This window comes from Polyodon spathula, unplaced genomic scaffold (assembly GCF_017654505.1).
Source record: "Polyodon spathula isolate WHYD16114869_AA unplaced genomic scaffold, ASM1765450v1 scaffolds_766, whole genome shotgun sequence".
In the NCBI taxonomy this organism is placed as follows: Eukaryota; Metazoa; Chordata; class Actinopteri; order Acipenseriformes; family Polyodontidae; genus Polyodon; species Polyodon spathula.
In genome coordinates, this window is record NW_024472254.1 from 650649 (window position 1) to 662417 (window position 11769).

Genomic DNA, 11769 nt, shown 5'->3' on the forward strand with positions numbered 1-11769 from the left:
GATTGGTAGGCTGATAGAAGGCTCACAATGGGCAGTCATTGAAGAATGATCCCGCAGCCCTCTGGATCAATTTAAACCCCTTGCAGGCTTGTCATGTGGGGTCTCCGCTAGACCCACATGATTTACTGAAAATGAAGAACTCAGAGAAGACATTTTCAACCAACAGAAGGAAACAGCTGCCCACATACCAAACAGTGCCGGGACATCTAACAGTAGCGACAGTACTGGAGCTCAGAATCCAGTGCATTACGCATGCAAATCTGAGTTAACATATTCAGCATGGTTCAGGACTGGAATGGATTGAAAGACACACAAATTAAACACGTTATATTACAACTAACACTATTATTATTATTATTTATTATTCTACTACTACTATTAGCACTCCAACTATGCACACAGGCGTATGTGAGTATTCAAATCCTGCCTGACAACTGCACTGTACCATGTTGTTATCTGCACTACAGACTTGACTTTCTAATTAAACAACCCTGCGAATGCGTAGGAGGAAAAAAGCCTAAATATAGAAGCAGCCACAACCCCACAGAGCGAGAGCAAGTTTGCTGATCGTGCACTTCACTTGCATGTCACTGTGCGTCTGGATTTCTGAACAAGAACAGACCCAGCACACAGCGTGACGTCCAGTTTCTAGAGGGTTACAAACCATGCAGAAGCCTTCTTCATTTCACCACACTGACACACTGTACAGCGCCAGCATACCTGCATGCACGGTGGCGTGTGTTTTATTACGCTTTCTCTGCATCGCAGTTATAAAAAGCTGCTTCCACCACAGTGTTGCACTTCCCCATCACACTGCAGTACTATTATGTCTGTTCACTACAGCCTTCTGTGCAACTGTTACATTCTGCAACCAGGCCTTGTTGACAGCCCACTTTGTGAACATTCCACGACTTCTAATAATATCTTATTTTATACAGGGATGAAAATAAGACTCCCACTGCATTGCAATCCATTCCTGGTTTTACAATGAGTTAATAAGACACACCTAAGCTTGCTACCTATACACTGGGGCTCGTATTAAAACCTGGAATGCATGAAACTGCTAGTCTTCTACAAAATGGAAAGAACTTGCTTACAGAAATGCTGCAATAATTTCAACACAGGCTTTTAGAAACGTAAACCACAGAGGCACTTCACCTTGAATCTCTGAAGCAGCACATCTGCAGTGCATGCGAGTACTGGAGGAGTCCCAGTAGAAATGCAAGCGCAGATTACATCGGCAGAGACGCAACCCCCAGCAAGCCACTGCAGGGCTGTAATGAAGCCAGGGTTTGTCAGTTTGTAATGCAGGCTGAAGCCCAGTTAATGTGTCTTCAGAGCACCAAGCGTTGAAATAAAATAAAAGCAGAAAATCAAAAACGCAGACCGGCACACGGTACAATACTCACAGGTGCTTTGCAATAGAGGAGTCACGCTTTTTACTATTTGTCTTGCCCTGAACATTACTAGCTGCTCGGAGGCAGATCAGTTTGCAAAGGCAGCGCTATCACTGTGGGTTTGGCACAGTGACAGTACCTGTGATAAATTCACTGAGGCGACGCAGCCCTTCAGAACACCAGCAGGGGCACCAGAGGCACGGCTGTCACTGCAAGGGTCTCGTACTCTAATCTTGCTTCTGTTAAGTATTTAATTAAAACCTCAGAATCTAGGGTAGCAGCGCATCTACAAAAAGACTCAGCAGTGGAGTATCTAAAGAAACTTAGAGAAACGCTTCGACTGAAGTCTTTCTCAATGTCGTCAGCTGCCTAATGTCAGGATTGTACGTTTATGTTGTTATTACTAGCAACAAAAAGAGACAAGAGACACTCCAACGCTAAACATTTGACCATACTGACACAGGAAGTTGTAGATCTAAAAATGTGTCACACTGTGGTTGCCCATTTTTAATAAAGCTAGAGAGTATTCAAAATGGTTCAGTTTCGTCGTCGTTAGCTCACGTCTCCTGCAATAGAACCAATTCTCTCATTTGCTCGGACGCAACAGGAATTAATGAGGATTAGAGATGACATTAAAAAGAGCGCTCTGCACCTGGGTCTCTCTCCTGCAGCACTGTGCGACTCTGCATTCAGGGATTCGCTGCCTGGATGGCTGCTCTGCTGTGCTGGGTGCTGTTAGGTTTTCGATCTCTCTTGGCTGGGGTCTGCAGTGTTAAGATCTAGAGTGCCCACACAGAGCTCTGCATGCAGTCGGGGTGTTTGAAGGACAGCTGAGACAGAGGAGAGTCGTCGAGCTGTCTTGCATTTCATTAGAACTGCGGACCTTGCTGTCAACCGGACAATCAACTCAATAAAGTCACCAGGGTGGGGGGGGCTGAGCATCTGCAAGAGCCTCTTAAGCAGAGTCAAGGAGAAAACTCTCCTTAAGTCAATCATGTGTAGGAGCACAAAACGTAGTACAGGAAAGGCACAGAATTACAGTGAACTAACATAGCCCTGCCCTTATGATATTATTTTCCTTTCATGAGTTAAAGAATCTCCCTTATTTACCCAAAAAAATGTTATTTATAAATTACGAGTCACAGCAAGAGTCTACCCAGAGATGGCGATAAGACTCCTAGCTGTTTCACCCACTCCAGGTTTTACTGTGAGCTTGATTAGAAACAGTGTGCCGGTAACGAGCTCAGGTGTGTCTTACTAAACTCACAGCAAAACCAGGAACTGATCAAACTGCTATGCAATCGGGAGTCGTATTTCCATCCCTGTTACACCAAAAACCACATGGGGGGGAGGGGGTGGAATGTAAACAGACTGGACAGTGAACAAAGTGTGCTTTCGGCTTCTTATAAATTAGCAGACACTTAAAATAACACAGCATATTCAAAAAGGAAATGCATAGGACACTAACGTGCTTAATAGCAAGAAGATTTTTACCAGCATGCTGAATCAAGCAGTCCTTCCCTCCCTTCACAGAGAGTCGGTGGCGCTACGCATTCGACAGTGGTGCTAATTTTTCAAGAATATGATCTACTATGCTCCCTTTCCTGCACAAGCTGACTCTAGGAAGACGTGCATAACTCGTGATACAATCTACTTGCGACGTTATGTTCCCTGTAATTTGTGTCTGGGGGGGTCAAGGTACAGCAGGTGCAACGGAGGTGTAAAAATATGACAATGAAGACACATGACATGATACAGGGTTGTGCAGTGCTACCAATTATCGCTGCTTCTGTTTTCTTGAGTGTCCAAGCTCCAGTCAGCATGTATCCGTCCTAAGTAACAATTCTAGCGCATCATCACACGCCACAGCCTGTGCTTCAGCTAGCCCATCTACATTTACAGATTAGTGTCCGAGCACCGATAATTAGAAAGCTGTCAACAACAAACAGCGGTGCAATGACTAAAGCTTGTTTTAGTGCAGACCGCGCTGTGTGTCTCACTATTAATACACAACCTAGCAGCAATAATTACAACAGTACCGACTGGTGCAGAAAAGCAAGACAGTTATGATGCGTGCGTGTTTGAAATGAAGCGTTGCAATAACCCACGAGTGACAGCATCACGTGCACCCCCAGAGCATCCTTCTTATGTCGTCCCCCACCCTATCTATCTATCTATCTATCTATCTATCTATCTATCTATCTATCTATCTCTCTCTCTCTCTCTCTCTCTCTCTCTCTCTCTCTCTCTCTCTCTCTCTCTCTCTCTCCTTGCGTTTCGCTAGGTTCTGCACACCCCACTGATCCACATATAAACACGGTAGTGCAATGCAAAAAAAGAAAGCAAACTAGTAATTGCATTATTATTATTATTATTATTATTATATGCATTTGTTTTTTGTACCTCTAAAGTGCGGATCTCGTGTCGAGTCAGGTCGTTGGAAGCTGCACATTTGGTCCGGAGCCCTTGCAGGTTCAAGAGAGAGATGTCGATCATATTTTGGATGACTTCACACTGCTGCAAAGCGGCCATCGCGGTCCCACCGCCACAGCCTCCAGCTCCAGCAGTACTACCCAGTTCCAGATCTGCACCATTCTCGACCATCTTTCCACCTTTGACAGACGAGTTATCCATCCCTCGGCATCAGGACCGTGTTGCGGGGTTCTTTGTAACCCACAAAGGCAAAAAAAAAACGATGAATAATGACCGTCCGAGTAGTATAATAACAAAAAAAAAAAAAACCCTTAACGGTTACGCAAACCGAGCGCCGTAACCAGTGCAGAAGGCGTGCGGTGCTGCTGCTGGTGCTGCATGGACAGCAGGAGCTGCTCGGAGCAGACAGGCGCCTCTCTCGCTGGAGAGTGACAGCAGCCCCCTTTCAGATCGCCTTTACTGCCCGTGTCAGCTGTTGCTAGGAAAATGAAATGCATTCTGGGATGCCTTTTGTTTTTCTTCCGTTCGTTCGCTTATTTATTTATTTATTTGTTTATTTTAGGATTTGCTTAAATAAATAATAATAATAATAAAAAAGGAAAACAAATAAAACTAAACTCTGGGATATTTTCGAAGCGCATCGCGTAAAGACGATACGGTGCGGTGTTGATCGCAATGATTAGCATTGTTAAAATGAAAATGTTGATAGCTTTTTCTAATGTTGCTATTTAAAGCTCCGAATAGACTGCTGTTGACTGTTCATTATGGGGTTTTATTTAATTCCACGTTTTAATAATCGTTGCATGCTAGTGAAAATGTAATTTAAAAGGAATACATTGCAATTCAAGTCAAGTCAAATAAAAAAAAAAAGATTTTGCAAAGTACGATAATTATACAACTGCAAATAAAACACAAAAAAACTACAACGACCATGATGCTTTGAAATCCGACCCTGGCAACGAAGCAGCCCGTCTGGCTCGACGGCTTTCTCACCGGCTTGTCGATGACGTAACGCCTGTCGCGGTGCGCAGAGAGGCGGCTGCGCTCAGCGGCGGTGATTCAGTAGGTACAGAGCAGTTTCGGTACAGCCAGGCACTAGTAATGCAAAGGGGAAAAACAACACGAGGCATGGTGGCAGTTTAACTCTTTCATGCGTGGCGACCCCATATGGGGACGGATTAAAAAAAAAAAAAAAAAAAAACTCTTCATTTAGTCTTTGTTTGGGGACGTAAGGAAGACGCAAATGTTCTGCTGTGTTGTTCAAGAACGCTGCTGCAAAATCTCCAGCTCAGAGTTCAATCATCACATAAGATCAGCAGAGACAATAACTGATTGTTTCAAAGCACCGCTGAAGACTGACAAGCACTGTCAAAATAAACCAAACATTCTCTACAAGAATGTGTTTACAGGGGTTTTTTTGGGAATCCAAAATATGTTTCCAGGCACTAGTTAGTTTTGTTTGACCTTTGCTTTCTCTTGGGACAATGTGAAATTGAAAACTCCTATAAAAGACTCCTCGTCCTAAAACAGCCTGGGAAATACCAGCAGCGTGTTTTATGTACAGCTAAAAACACAAGAGCAGAGACGGCCCAGGACTTAGTGCCACGTCTTCCACTGAGACTCGATCCCCTGGCTGTAATGGGAATGTGAAGCGTTCCATTCTGTAGAGTATTTCAGAGATGATCTCGATTATTGATGCAATTTCACATTGGTGAGCTGTTGAAACAGGGGTGCGTATGGGAGCCGGGACACTCGGCAGGACCCAGGTGGCTATCAGGGCTCTTTAAGAACCGTTTGGAGGAAGTGCCTGAAGACCTGCACTGCCTGGGCCACAGACAGGGACACGAAGAGGAAGGAAGCTGGACTGGAGAGGCTCAGGAAATGGTCGTTTGATGATTAAAAAAGATAGGGGGTGTGATGAGAGCGAAGAAGAAGCAGCAGCAGAAACGGGCAGTTTCAAGACTTCCGTTCCACGCTCTCGTCTGTCTGCAAGGGTTTAGTTTATTGCAGGTTTAATGCGCCCAAGAGTCAGATCCTGCGGAATAAGGAGTTCTAGAGCATCTAACTGATTCCCTCGCCCCACCAGCAGAGGGCAGCCTGTCCCATCTCACACACACGCACACACACACACACTCTAGCACAGTTTCTCTCTCATGACTCACCCCCCTGAGAAACGTTGCAGCTTGTTGATGCAAACAGCAGCACGTGTTCCCATGGGATTTCTAATCTCTTGTTTTGGAAAAATCAAACTGCTTCAGGGAATTAAAGGAGATGAGGTCAAAACTAAAGGACTGGAATCAGAATTGGCTGCTGCAGTGCAGTGCTGAGATGGAACATGGGGACAGGTTTACCAGACATGCTGCATGTTGTAGGATGCCTTTGTAGTTTACCACAGTACAGCAAAGTGTAATAAAGCTAGGTGAGGGTATGCATTGTAAAGAATAGCGCGGCATGGTCAACCCTCTTAATGAACATGGTAAGCTATGGTAAATGCATACTATAATCATAGGGGAAGCGTGGGAAAACTGCAAACATACTGTGAGGAACTTTCATGAAGGAACTGAAGCCATTCCCTATAGCAGGTGTTTAGTTTGTGGTTGTCTCTGAACTCCCTGTGCCCCTTCTGACCCCGAGGAGAGTTTCCCTTTAGAAAGAGGAAAGGCAACCTCAGTGTTATTCCATTGCACTTCTTTCAGCATCAAACCATTCCCAGGACTGGTCAGCTCTTTTGCCCATAGCTGTATAAAGCAAGTCACACCGATTGTGAGTCCCCCATGCTCTCTATTGCAACTCAGTTAACAGGAGGCTCCATTCGCTGGGGGGACTTCTTCAAGCACAGCACCGTGCAAACGTTCAATCTTCTGCTTCCCGGTTTGTGATCTTTAACAAAAGCACAATTTCCATTCCCTGTGACAATAGCAGTGATTACTGTACCTTCTCAAGCAGCACAGCAGAATCCTTTCTGGGGTTTTGGCGTCCTCTACAGGGGTGATAGCAAACTTTTTCCAAAAACAGGGGGACGGTTTTGATGTGCAATCTACTCCTTGCACAGTGCACAGCTCAGGCAGGCAGGCAGGCAGGCAGGCAGGCGGGCGGGCAGGCAGGCAGGCAGGCAGGCAGGCAGGCAGGCAGGCAGGCAGGCAGGCAGGCAGGCAGGCAGGCAGGCAGGCAGGCAGGCGGGCAGAGAGGCAGGCAGGCAGGCAGGCACAGACAGACAGACAGGCAGGCAGGCAGGCAGACAGATGCCACAAGATCATTCCTCAGTCTTGACCTGAACATTCTGCCATTCAGTCTACTGTGTCAAACAGTGCCAAAATGTTCTGTATTACTATACTATATACTGTATTAAGACTGAGCAAGTGAAATCGCAGGCAAGCGTGGTAAAGCACAGTGAAGCCTGGTAATGTGTTGTAAAAGATGCAAGGTAAAAGATGGACAATTATGTGGAAGCACAGTGAAACCATGTGAACTGACCACAGCACTGTAAAACCTTGGTGGAGCTTTTAAAAAGCACTCAGCTAATAATACCCAACGTCTGCAGACAGACTGCCTCTTCCATGATATAATGCAGCCACAGGATGTGAGCCAGTGGCTGGGATTCCCAGTGCTGAGAAACAGGAATCAGAGACAATTGCAGGAAGAGCAGGAATGTGATCCTGGCGTGAGTAACGCTGGGGGCGGCGCTGTTTTCATTGCCCTGTTGCAGAGCTCCCCCTCAGCGCTATCTTATCCCTGGGTGAAAACACAAGCAATCATCCTGGCACATTCTCCACACAGCCCCGGCAGCACATCCTGTCACACAGCAGAGCTGCAGGAACTGCGTTTGGGGAGCAGCAGGGAACTGATTAAAGCCGCATTGTCCCACAGTCATCTTCACAGTAAAGTGTGAACCCTGGGTCTGGGTCGGTGTTTATTAGATTCTTCAGTAATCTTCTGTGCACTCGGAGTCATCACAGACCACTGTTGGCTTGCCAGTTTGTTTACAGTATTCCATGTAGCTTTAACACTGCAGATGGACGCCAAGGCTTCTCTCTTCTTGAAGCTTTCTGGACACAGACAGGTAAGCAAACAGGCTGCTACTACTGCAGCAGCAGCATGAAATATGCAGAAATGTGAAAAAATGCATATTTAAACTGCAGCCTTCATAGCTGTTTGAACATTTCCAGTGTAACGTTCATTTTGTTTTATGTGGCATTTCCCTCGTCTCTAGGTTCCATGTTTCTCTAGTATAGTATTATAAAACACGTCCTGCTGAGACTTTCTGTTGTTGATGAAGCAGTAGCTGCTAATAACCAATGCCGTGTTAACAGTCTCTGTATGACTCCTCTCGTTATGCTTGTTTATACTGCCATCTGGTGGGCGATTGCAGACTACCACATGAAGTATCTGTACAGTGCTGTATTATCCAACAACACTGCGTTGCTATTGATAATCCATGGCACTAAAAGAAAAGAAAATACCATAAAAACATGCATTCTCAAAAATATGTGTATTTAATATATGTGCCATGCATGAATAAAAAATAACAAGTTCACTGCACTGTGTTTACTTTTCTTTCTACGCAGCTGAAAGGGCTTTTGTACAATACGATACGTCCTTCCCAGTTACCAGTCCTTGGCAGTGAAAGTGTTAAATGTGCTGTTTCAACCTCACCTCTGAAGGCAGCAAGGCCAGCCAGCTAACCCCTGCTCCGGCAGCTCTGATTAGCTCCCAGTCAGCACAGAGGCTCCTGCAGGAATTCAGACCTCCTTCCCAGACCTTATGTGCTGAGAGCCTTTTCCCACTCTGTTCTGCATCAGTGCAATCCCTCCCTGAAGCAACATTCCACTGGCATCAGCAGTTCTGCAGAGTCTCATATTAGCAGCATGACTGAACTCCCTTGAAAAGCTAAAGGGTCCATCAAAATAGTCTAGCATTACATGTGATCAAGGCTTTTCAAATCCATTGCCTTGTTGCTTTTTTTTTTTTTTTTTTTTTTTTTGATAGTACAATGCTGTGCATTCAAAATTCAAACTTCTGCTTCTTGGTATCTAATCACTAGCCGTGCTGTAGGTCACAAGACTGACTGCTGTTAGACCGTTGAAGACAGTGAATCTGATTTACAGCAGAAGACACAGGATAGGCACAGGAGGCAACAGGCAACTTCTAATGTATTGTATTATAAAAGATCATTTTCAGCAGAACAGGAGTTAAGATCATTGCTATGAAGCTTTGGTTACCGCTTCTATATCGAACGGGGCTGCCTTCCCCAGTCGTATACTATTTAGCAAGGGTTGCACCATGCTTGACTGTGCTCTATTCAACTTTGCTTGGCTGTTAGCAATGGGCAGCACTCAGCAGGTTCAGATAGCAGCTTAATGGTTTTGCAACAGGGCAAGGTGAAATCCTGCAGGACAGTCCTGGGGTTGGTTTGCATGGTTCCTTCACCTGTGTGTAGTCGTTTACACTGTGGAGCTCAATGACACTGCTATCTTTGAGGCAACCCTGTTGTGTCAGGCAGTTCTAAGTCATGGTTAAAACAGCTGTGCAGTCTTGATTTATAAAAAATGAGGTTATTAGTTTTTATATGTTCACAATAAAATGAATGTGAGCAATCAACAAAAAATGTTATGCAATACGCTTTCTGTCCTACCAGATGTGGATCAAACACCCCTGTGTATTCTGCTTTTCATTCCAGCTGAGCACTCACTTAACTGTACCCTTAATGGAACCAATAATGTCCTTCATTAGACCAAATTACTTGTTTTCAACTTAAACAGTTGCAGATTTCTAGTTTGTTGTAACATTTTACAAGTAACTTGAACTGTGCAACTGTTTACGAGTTGAAAACAATTAAAAAGGTCCAATACTTGTACCTTCTGACCCCCCCAGAGCTAGCGAAAGCAGTTCTTTCCACCCTGTCCACCTGACGCCTGTCTGAAACATTCTAGGATTACCAGAGCTGTCCTGGTTTGAACCCTGTTGACAGTGTTATGGCAAGTGTCTCTAATTGTTATTAACCAGTCCATTTGCTCCAGTGGTTAAACTCCAGACCTGAAATATCAGTCAGTCCAGTTCTTGAGTGAGTGATATGTAATCAGGCCCTGAGCATTACACAAACACCTAACAATCTTGTTTCAATGTTGTACTGCTATCTAATATAAATAGCTGTTAATGTGTCCTTGATGATTGGGTAAAGAAATAGCACGTGCACAGGTTCTGTCTTATTTGATTTAGAGTATCTATACAGATTACTGTTCCAGGTACGTAAGTAATGTTTCTGTTTATTGATACTGACACTGTAATACTGAGAAATACTGTATACGTCAAACAGTGCTCAAGGGAGCCATGGTCCCCCCGAATCATCAAGTCACTTATGTCAGATGTCTCTCTTCTAGGAACACTTCATAGACACTGGTAATGCCTGTGCTTTTCAGTGCTAAATATATCAGTTCATTTACAGCATCATGTTACATGTCAGGGTTTGAGCTTCACCTTCGTGCTCTTGCTGTAATGGGACGATGCACAGTCAGTGCAGCAAGCGAGGGAGCAGTAAGGCAAGCTCAGAGCCTGGGGTTGCATTCATGGCATCCTCCGTAGCAGGATTTGTCCGAGTTTCTCTGTGATTTGTGTCGGTATGATCCTGCATCATGCCAAGACTTGGGTACACACACTGTCCTTCAGCACCAAACCCCAGTGGGATCAGCTTACCTGAGCTCAGCCCAAACAGCAGTAGCGCTGTGCCCATTTCTTTTTAGTAGAATACACTGAAAATATTTTACCAGCTGTCAAAGGGTAGTCTCTCATCCATCACTATAAAACACAACACTGGTGCTAGTAATATTGGAAAAACAAACCAGTTTAATTTCAACAAGACTTTATATGTAAAGTTCCTTATTGCTGAATTAGTTAAGTACTTTTAAGTCATTTACATTATATGGAAATGCATACATTACAGTTTGTCTTCTAAATATTTTACATCGCCCCCCCACTTTGAGAATACAGCTGCTTAGCAAAAAAAAAAAAAAAAAAAAAGGAAGATGACTTAACACCTGTAAAACAATACTAAATATATACACAGCTGACCTAAATGTAACCTTACTGGGCATTAGGTGAAATGTTACCAAGCTTGCATGGTGTGTTGAAGACTGTCCGCAATGCTACTATGTTGTGGAACGTCATGGATGTAACAATCAGAAGGAGATACTGGAAGAGAAATGGGTTATAGGGCAGAGCTTTGGATGTGTTGCTTTGTTCAATGCTAAGAGACAGGAATGAAGAGTTAGCTAGGAGGCATGGTCTTAGTTTTTAAAACTAAAATAAAAATAAACACTGGTAACTCTTCATTTGACTCCAATGACAAAAGTAAGCTTTCAGAAAACGAGATATTGATGCCAGCATCAGCTTTAGTGTGAACGCCATTTATCCAAAGATTAAGCTCCTCAACAGTTACGTTTGGAGTTTGTGTTCTGAAAATGAAGTTCTATTTGCAGTTTAGGACAGGAATAGACAGACGCCTTCAACGAAGGCTATAATTTAAATCATTTAACAAACCCATATTTGACAGTTACAAATTGAAGCTATAGCTCTCAAAACCAACTCCAAGCTGCTGTGCTGGATGAAGTGTGGCAATGAATTACATGTAAAAACAGTTATTTTGCAACACCTCCTTTTAAATTGCCCGAGATCGTAAGATTATACATCTTGACTTTCTTCAATAATCTTGAATGGATGACAAACACTAAAACTTTTACTGGCTGTATTAACATTACTGGTCAATCAAACTATGCTACAAACATCTTTGTAGATCTCTTGAAATGGAAGCTTCCAGGAATGTTCATGAGAAAGCCATGTGCATTTAACCCCCGGTCTTCCCAACATTTAAACCTGTAACATTAATTACGACAACTAACAGTATGTAGAAGAAATAAAAAATTAGCAATACTTCGTGCAGCCAAAA

The 11769-nt window shown here is 43.9% G+C and overlaps 1 protein-coding gene across 4 annotated transcripts in view; it reads right to left on the minus strand.

Moving 5' to 3' along the window:
• The window catches only part of LOC121308731 (kinase suppressor of Ras 1-like), a 36005-nt gene extending 31704 nt beyond the window's left edge, over nt 1–4301 (minus strand). For 2 of the 4 annotated variants that reach the window (XM_041241302.1, XM_041241299.1), the window contains exon 1: nt 3801–4301. In XM_041241302.1, the coding sequence (XP_041097236.1) occupies nt 3801–4031 (231 nt within the window). In that variant the 5' untranslated portion in view covers nt 4032–4301. The remainder of the gene's footprint in view (nt 1–3800) is intronic. The other 2 variants (XM_041241300.1, XM_041241301.1) reach the window with 1 other exon arrangement.
• Between the last annotated feature and the right edge of the window lie 7468 nt (nt 4302–11769).